Source organism: Rissa tridactyla, chromosome 1 (assembly GCF_028500815.1).
Source record: "Rissa tridactyla isolate bRisTri1 chromosome 1, bRisTri1.patW.cur.20221130, whole genome shotgun sequence".
In the NCBI taxonomy this organism is placed as follows: Eukaryota; Metazoa; Chordata; class Aves; order Charadriiformes; family Laridae; genus Rissa; species Rissa tridactyla.
In genome coordinates this window covers 11,602,225-11,611,405 of record NC_071466.1, presented here as the reverse complement: position 1 = coordinate 11,611,405, position 9,181 = coordinate 11,602,225, and the positions used below count along the sequence as shown (strand labels likewise).

Below are 9,181 nucleotides of genomic sequence, written 5' to 3'. Positions count from 1 at the left end.
TGCGCCGACTCCGCTCAGGGGGGGTCCCAGCAGGGCCCCCAGGCACAGCCAGGTCCCGGCAGCGGCAGGGGGGTCCCCAGCCCCATCTCAGCCCCCGTCCGGCGGGGACGGGCTCAGCCACAGCTGGGGAGAGAGGGCGGGGGCTGCGGGGGCCACCAGGCAGTGCCGGGGGGGGGGCGGCTCCCAGGTCTCTCCCGGCTCCCTTCGAGGCAGCATCACCCAGGCGGGTTGTGCTGAGGCCGGCACAAGCCCGGGCAGCGGCGGGGAAGCGCAGCTCGCCCGCGGGCACCCGCAGCTCGGCCGCAGCTGGCGCGAGGGCGGGGGGCGAGGCGGGGGCGGGGCCTGCAGCCGCCGCGGCCAGACCCCACCCCCGTCAAAGGCGGCCCCGGGGAGGGCGGCGAGCGGGAGCGGGAGCGGGAGCGGGAGCGGGGCGAGCAGCCAGGGCGCGGGAGGTCACGCGAGAGTTGAGCTCGCGCGGGATTTCGCGCGGGAGTTGAGCTCGCGCGGGACGCCGAGGCAGGGCGAGGCGGGGGAGCTCAGCCATGGCCTGTGCCCGAAAGGCGCAGCCTCCCGCGTGTTGCGCACTTTCCAGAGGAGACGCGGCCACGCAGACAGAGCCCCCCTGGACGCCTGCAGCCCCCCCGGGCTGTGTCTGCAGGGAGCGCCTTCACCTCTGCCGGGTAGCGGAGGGTAGAAGGGATGCCGGGTGCGTGAGGTGCGAGCAGGCGGCTGATCCGCTCGGCCTGGCGGCAGAGGTCAAAGAGGGAGCAGAAAGGCTGCGGAGCGTCAGGGAGAGGGCAGAGCAGCAGAGAGTTGGGGTTGTTCAGCCTGGAGAAGAGAAGGCTGCGGGGAGACCTTATTAATGTTTACAAGTATCTGAAGGGTGGGCTGAAGGAGGATGGAGGCAGACTCTTTTCAGTGGCTGCCAGTAAGAGGACGAGGGGTAACGGGCACAAGCTGGAACAGAGGAAGTTCCGATCAAACATGAGGAAAAACTTCTTCACGGTGAGGGTGAGAGCGCACTGGAAGAGGCTGCCCAGGGAGGTTGTGGAGTCTCCTTCTCTGGAGACTTTCAAGACGAGCCTGGCTGCAGTCTTGAGTAGTGTGCTGTGGGCAATGCTGCTTTAGCAGGGGAGTTGGATAGATGATCTCTAGAGGTCCCTTCCAACTCTGAAATTCTGTGATTCGATGAAACGTTCAGCCTGGAGAAGAGAAGAGAAGGCTCCGCGGAGACCTTGGAGCCCGTTCCAGTCCCTCAAGGGGTCTCCAGGAAAGCTGGGGAGGGACTCTGGATGAGGGAGGGGAGCCACGGGACGAGGGGGAAGGGTTTTCCACTGCAAGAGGGGAGATTGAGCTGAGATCTGAGGCAGAAATTCTTGGCTGTGAGGGCGGTGAGCCCCTGGGCCAGGTTGCCGAGAGAAGCTGTGGCTGCCCCATCCCTGGAGGGGTTCAAGGCCAGGTTGGCCGGGGCTTGGAGCAAGCTGGGCTGGTGGGAGGTGCCTCTGCCCAGGGCAGGGGGTGGCACTGGGTGGCCTTTAGAGGTCCCTTCCCACCCAAACCATGCCCTGAAGGGGTGGGGCCCTTCTCCCTCTCCTTTTCTCCCTCTCCTTTTCTCCCTCTCCTTTTCTCCCTCTCCTTTTCTCCCTCTCCTTTTCTCCCTCTCCTTTTCTCCCTCTCCTTTTCTCCCTCTCCTTTTCTCCCTCTCCTTCTCGTTATGGTTTGAGAAACCCACCACAATTTCTTGTCCTTTAGAGAACTACTCTCTCACCCGATGACCCCTCCCCAACCGGGAAGGGGAATTGGGGGAAAAACAAGGACCCAGGAGGACACTGGGGAGCTACATCGCGGTTCTGTGGTGGTGACTCGGAGCACTGCAGCCACACTGGAGTCCGTGCCATGGGCGCTCTGATGCCTTGTCTCCCCTGGGCCCTCTCCTCCTGATTGTCATGGGACTCAGCGTGTTCTCATCTGTGCTGCGGAGGAAGCCGCTTCAGGTAGGTGACTGTTGCACCACACTGTGCTGCGGCGTGGGGTGGCGAGGGATGGCGTGGAGTGGTGTGGGTGGCTGTGGTGTGGGACTGGGTGGGGCTCCCGTCTCACCCAGCTCCTGGGGACCTTCCAGAAGTGAAGGAGAAGAAGAAGCGTCAGACAAGGAAGACAAGAGCCCAGCCGGAGAAGCAGAGCGGTGAGTGGCCCCAGCACCGAGCACCCTGCAAATGGCCTACACCCCACGGCAGCCCTGAGCCGGGGCTGTGCCGGCAGCTGCTGGCCGCTCACTCTGTCTCCTCCCTCCGCAGCTTCTCAGCCAGTGGATGGAGGAGTGGAGAAATCCCGGCCCAAGCAGGAGAAGCGGTGAGTGTGGGGGAGACCCCAGATGCTGCCCCAGACCCTCACCCCGTGCCCTGCCCCTGCCTGCGCTGGGCAGCCCTGCCCACCGGCCAAGGAGGGGTGCTGCCCGCGGGTCCCGCTGGGCTCCGGGGTGCAGCGGGGTCTCTTTCTCCTCCTCTGCAGGGCGAGTGCGGAGGCCTTGAGCCGGAAGCCCCTCTCCCCACGGGCCCCGCTGGCCACCATGGACTCCATGACAGACAGAGGCTGCTCTTCCTTCAGCTCCCTCTACCCTTCCCGGAGGCCTGTCCTGGTGGGATGGCGGAGCTGGCAGCAGTCAACTGCTCAGGACCCCGCCATCCCCCCAGGGCTGTCAAGGGGAGGGTGGAGGAGCCAGGGCCAGCCCTGTGCCAGGAGCCCCCACTGGAACTGCCAACAAGGACCACGCAAGAGGTCTACTTGACCTCTTGCGCATTTTCAAGTAGTGGGGGGAGAGGCAGCAGCGCGGCGAGCCCATGGCCAGACTGCCATGGCCAGACAGCCCATGGCCAGAGCCGGCTGCCGGCCGCGCTGCATCTGCATCAGAAATTTCCCCTAATGGCTGGGAGGTGTGGGGCCGGGAACCCCCTGGGGTGCCCTACTTCTGATCCAATAAAAAAGTCAATATTTTCTCTATCCCTGTGACTGTCAGCAGATCAGTTTTGTCCCTTGACAGGAGCAGAGAATCAGTTTTGTGTAATGACAACAGTATGTGCTACAGTAATGCCGACTCTCCTGTGGAGATGGGGGGGCCCTTGCCCCTTGTGCATTACACCCCACCCGAAGAGAGAGACAAGGTCTGTTATTGCGTTTACTGTCTTTATCAGATCATCTGTTATTATGTGTAACAATAATGCACCCTCAGTGAGTTTGCAGATGACACCAAGCTAGGAGGGAGTGTCGATCTGCTTGAGGGAAGGAAGGCTCTACAGAGGGCCCTGGACAGGCTGGAGGGATGGGCCAAGGCCAATTGGATGAGGTTTAATAAGGCCAAGGGCCGGGTCCTGCATTTCGGTCACAACAACCCCAAGCAACGCCAGGGGCTTGGGGAAGAGTGGCTGGAAAGCTGCCCCGCAGAAAAGGACCTGGGAGTGCTGGTGGCCGGCCAGCTTAACATGAGCCAGTCCTCCCCCAGATGAGCTGGGATCACTGGAAACTGGCTCAGCTCTCTCCAACCCCCCCAAAGCAGCACAGCCCTCCCCAAAATGAGCAGGGACCGCTGGCATCCAGCTCGACCCTGCCCAGCCCCCCCAGACCAGCGCAACCCCCCAAAGGCAGCCCAGCCCTCGGGACCCTTGCAGAGGCCGCCAGGCTGGGGCCCAGGGGGCGGGTCGGGGGTGTCGCATGGAAAGGGGCAAAGCGGTTTTGGCAGAAAAGGAACCCCCTTGTGTTCTAACACTCCTCACCGAGGTGGGAGGCCAGGTGCGGCTGGGTTTAAATCCTGAGGGATGCCCAATTCAGCACTATCAGCCCAATGGCGTTTAATGTGTATTAAAGTGTTACGATTTGGATACACTACTAGTGGACTGCACCTTCCGTCTAGTCGTGCTCATGAACTAGCACGGCCACTCTCGAGTCTTTGGTCGCGTTCGGTGAGAAACCAAAAGAACGAGCTACTTCAAAAAGTGCAGTTTATTTAAGCAACAGATAGATAGGTTCTTAGGGCAGCCGGTGATAAATACACTGTCTGCAAAGCACGTGCAAATGAAAGTATTGTTACATCTACAAAACGCGGGACAAAGTTCTAACGATACAGCCTGGCTATACATGTAGAAAAGAGAGTCTCTAGAGAAATTTCTGAGTTTCCCGAGGAAGCCCTCGGTACAATCTAAGTCTTACCCAAAGGCGTCCCTGTGGGGGGGAAGAGAGGCTCAGCCCGTCGCCTGCTCCCAGAAGTCAGTGATGGAATTCTTTGCGATGGTGTCTTCCCTGGGTATCCCCCCTCTCTCGGGCTGTTTTTCTACTATTTGTTATCTTCGAGGTGGAGTTTGAGTGACTTTAGTCGTACATACTTTTACCATGAGTGGTGTAAATTTTTCTCGCTTCACAATTAAAGGTCTAGTTTACGAGAAGCTCAGGGCGCAGGCTCAAGAAGGAGCGGTCGCACCTTGGAGGCGGGTAGCCTTCGGGGTGGAGGTGTGTTTTGGTATTATAATGACATTCTAACGAGCAAAGTTCGCACAAAGGACAGCATTTCATCAAAATTTGGCAAAATGTTGGCTCCGAGTATGGAGCGGGCAGCTAATTGGCAGCTTATCTGTTTCCTGGTATCATCCCATTCCCGTATCCGCTATACATCCTAAGGTAAAGCCGCGGAATAATTGCATCCCGTCCCGTACCTCATGTAGCTTATCAGGGAACCACAGGTGTTGTATTCTTCATGCCAGCTGCGGCTGTTTTCTCCCTCAGAAGCCTCTTGATTTTCTACTTTTCCTTCCTGTGTGAACAATGCTGTACTTTTGTGTTTTTAGCCAATGTAGTATTTATTCCACAGGGGGGCAGCGAGGTCTGTCCCTGTCCCCGTCCCCATCCCCCACCCTCTGCCCTCGGCAGGACAAGGTGAACCAGGTCCTCACCTCCTACCTGTGGGTCCGTCAGGCCTGGCTGGACGCCCACCTCGCCTGGGACAAGGACGCTTACGGCGGCATCGACAGCATCCGCATCCCCAGCAGCTACGTCTGGCGGCCGCACATCATCATCCTCTACAACGAGTGGGTGCTGCTCGCCCTCCCCCACCCCGCGGCTGCTCCCGGAGCTGGGGGGGCTGAGGCTGGGGCTGGGGGTGTTGCCAACGGGGAGCAGGGGGGTCCTGGTGTGGGGGATGTGGGGAGACGGTCACCTCGACTGGGTGAGAAGGCGGCGGCAGGAGGTGCTGGCATCAGCCTGGTGTGCCACCCACCTGGCAGCTGGGATGTGCCACCACGGGGGTGACCAGGGGCAGTGAGCCCCCTCTTCCTGGGGGTGACGTGGGGAGGGGACACGGGGTTGGGGACCAGTGCTCGGCCCCGGCCCCGCAGACCCTTGCCCCACGTGGGGCTCGGGGCCATCCTGGCCCCACAGCGATCCCTCCCCCAGCACCGACGACGGCTTTGGCGGCTCAGTGGAGACCAACGTGGTGCTGCGCTCCGACGGGCACATCATGTGGGACTCGCCCGCCATCACCAAGAGCTCCTGCAAGGTGGATGTCTCCTACTTGCCCTTCGACGGGCAGCGGTGCCGCCTCACTTTAGGCTCCTGGACCTACAACGGGAACCAGATCGACCTCCACAACCGGCTGCACACCGGGGACCCGATGGATTCCATGCCAGGGGGGGTTTCGATGCGGGGAGGTGGGCAGGGGTCTCTCCCCACCCTGCCGCGGCATCACCACCCATTACCCACACAGGGAAGTACTACATCGCCACCATGACCATGATCACGGCCTCCACCGCGCTGACCATCTTCATCATGAACGTCCACCACTGCGGCCCGGGGGCCCGGCCCATGCCCCCCTGGGCCAGGTGGCTCATCCTCCACCACATGGCCCGGCTCTGCTGTGTCTACGAGGCAGGCGAGAGCTGCAAGAGCCCCCAGCGGGTGCTGGGCAGGAGGGCGGGCAGGGAGGACACTGGGGGGCCAGGGGAGAGCCCCATGGAGGGGGAGGTGGGTGCCGAGGCAGGGGGCTGTCCCCGGGACTGCTGCCTGTGCCACCACGATGGCCTGCTGAGGAACGTGGGCTACGTCGCCGGCTGCTTCCGGCATCACCAAGCCTCCCAGCGCCAGACTGGCGAGTGGAAGAAGGTGGCCAAGGTGATGGACCGCTTCTTCATGTGGGTCTTCTTCCTCATGGTCTTCCTCATGAGTGTGCTGGTCCTGGGCAATGCTGCATGAAGGCCCCGTGGACTCACTGCCCCTAGGGACAGTGGTGGCCACCGGTGCCCCATGAGGGTGGCTCGTCCTGAGCCCCCCTTGGCCCTTCATGGACCTGCAGGGTGGAAGCTCCACCAGCGCCAGGGAAGAGGAGCCTGAGAGCGGGAACCTGACTCGGCCGGGGCTGCCCCAGCTGCAGGGTTGAGGGGTCACGGCCCCCCGAGCAGTTGTCTGGGTGGTGACATAGAGAAATATAGATGTAGAATAATAGAATCACAGAATGATTTGGGTGGGAAGGGACCCTAAAGATCATCTCATTCCACCCCCCTGCCCTGGGCAGGGACACCTCCCACCAGCCCAGCTTGCTCCAAGCCCCGGCCAACCTGGCCTTGAACCCCTCCAGGGATGGGGCAGCCACAGCTTCTCTGGGCAACCTGGGCCAGGGGCTCACCGCCCTCACAGCCAAGAATTTCTGCCCGAGATCTCAGCTCAATCTCCCCTCTTGCAGTGGAAACCCCTTCCCCCTCGTCCCATGGCTCCCCTCCCTCATCCAGAGTCCCTCCCCAGCTCTGAGGCTCTGAGGCTGGACAGGCAGGGGTGGCATGGCATGTGGGAGAACAGGGGCAGGTACCTAGAGAACTTCTTGCCTCCAATGCTCTGGGACTTCACCCCTGAACAATTACAGGACCCTGAGAGAGGAGTAGAATATCTGCAGGGGAAATACTGGGGCTCTTCCAGAGAGGCACAACTCACCGCACTGTGCTGGGCCCTGGCCACTATCTACCAGGCACTGCTCAGTGTTATGCAGCACCCTCAGGGGAAAGAGATGGAGACCAGACCGACAGCACCAGTATAGGTTAGGGGCGGACATGCTGGGAAGCAGCTCTGAGGAGAAGGACCTGGGGGTCCTAGTAGACAGCAAACTATCCATGAGCCAGCAGTGTGCCCTTGTCGCCAAGAAGGCCAATGGCATCCTGGGCTGCATATTGAAGACTGTGGCCAGTAGGTCGAGGGAGGTCATTCTCCCCCTCTACTCTGCACTGGGGAGGCCACAACTGGAGTATTGTGTCCAGTTTTGGGCTCCCCAGTTCAAGAGGGACAGGGAACTACCGGAGCGAGTCCAGCGAAGGGCAACCAAGATGATTATGGGACTGGAACATCTCCCTTATGAGGAAAGGCTGAAAGAGCTGGGACTCTTTAGCCTGGAGAAGAGAAGGTTGAGGGGGGACCTGATTAATGTTTACAAGTACCTAAAGGGTGGGTTTAAGGAGGACGGAGCCAGGCTCTTTTCAATGGTTCCCAGTGACAGGACAAGGGGCAATGGGCACAAGCTAGAACATAGGAAGTTCCGTTCAAATACACGGAAAAACTTCTTCACGGTGAGGGTGACAGAGCACTGGAACAGGCTGCCCAGGGAGGTTGTGGAGTCCCCTTCTCTGGAGATTTTCAAGACCCGCCTGGATGCAGCCCTGAGGGATGTGCTTTAGGCAATCCTGCTCTAGCAGGGGAGTTGGACTAGATGATCTCTAGAGGTCCCTTCCAACTCTGAAGATTCCGTGATTCCGTGACAGACACTGCGGCTACTGCAAGCCCTGTGGCAGACACTGCCGCTGAACCAGGGAACCAACCCGTGCCAGTATCAGTTGCCCCCATACAGAAGAAGTACACGAAGAAATCAGTTCGCTTAGTAAGACATGATGATGAACCAGGGCCATCATGAGAAGAGGAGGAAGGGGCAGAACCAGAGATAATTACCTGATCCCTATCCTTGAGTGAGCCGTGGGATATGCGAGAAGATTTTAGCCCACTTTCAGGCGAGCACATTGTCACCTGGCTGCTTCGGTGTTGGGATAATGGGGCCAGTAGCCTGGAATTAGAGGGTAGGGAAGCCAGGCAGCTGGGATCCCTGTCTAGGGAAGGCGGCATTGACAAGGCAATTGGAAAGAAGACCCAAGCCCTCAGCCTCTGGCAACGACTCCTGTCAGGCGTGAGGGAGAGGTACCCCTTCAGTGAAGATGTTGTATGTCAACCAAGCAAGAGGACTACCATGGAAAGAGGTATCCAGTACCTGAGAGAATTAGCCGTGCGGGAGATGATTTATTATGACTCGGACAATGCAGACTTACCCACAGACCCTGATGAGGTGCAATGCACAAGGCCCATGTGGCGGAAGTTTGTACGAAGCGCACCATCGTCATATGCCAACTCACTGGCAGTAACGGAATGGAAAGGCGAAGAGGGACCAACGGTGGATGAGGTGGCTGGCCGGCTCCGGCGATATGAAGAAAGTCTCTCTTCCCGCCTTGTCCCAGCTGTGGAGAAACTGTCCCGAAAGGTCCAGCAACTTGAAGAGAATATGTCCTACTCCCCACCTATACGGGCCAGCATCTCAGGTACACACCACGAGGCACCCTGTGGTTCTTCTACCTGCGTGACCACGGGGAGGACATGAGGAAGTGGGATGGACAACCTACTTGGATCCTGCGGACACGGGTACAGGAGTTGCAAGGAAGGACAACCACAAAAGGGGATCCCTCCAGGAAAAGTGCCGCCCCACTTTCCAGCGGGCAGTTCCCCAGACAGAGCAGAAGGCCTGATCTTGCTTCTGATCCTCTTGAAGGAACTTCCAAGTCATTTCTGCAAGAAGTGAGTGAGTAACGGATACTATGACTGGTATTAGAGGGGCCCTGCCTCCGGCCAGGTGGAAGAAAGGGACAACCGGGTTTATTGGACAGTGTGGGCTCGATGGCCTGGCACATCAGACCCTCAGGAGTATAAGGCTCTAGCGGACACAGGTGCACAGTGCAATCTAATACCATCAAGCTATAGAGGGTCAGAACCCATTTGTATTTCTGGGGTCACAGGGGGATCCCAAGAGTTGACTGTACTGGAGGCGGAAGTAAGCCTAACTGGGAATCATAGAATCAGAGACTCTTCATGGCTGGAAAGGACCTTTGAGATCATCGAG

General features: G+C 59.5%; 1 protein-coding gene across 1 annotated transcript in view; it reads left to right on the top strand.

Moving 5' to 3' along the window:
- Nucleotides 1-1,946: 1,946 nt before the first annotated feature.
- The window catches only part of LOC128902367 (neuronal acetylcholine receptor subunit alpha-10-like), a 31,497-nt gene continuing 24,262 nt past the window's right edge, over nt 1,947-9,181 (top strand). Inside the window, exon 1 of the mRNA XM_054185237.1 lies at nt 1,947-1,994. Within this exon, the coding sequence (XP_054041212.1) occupies nt 1,947-1,994 (48 nt within the window). The remainder of the gene's footprint in view (nt 1,995-9,181) is intronic.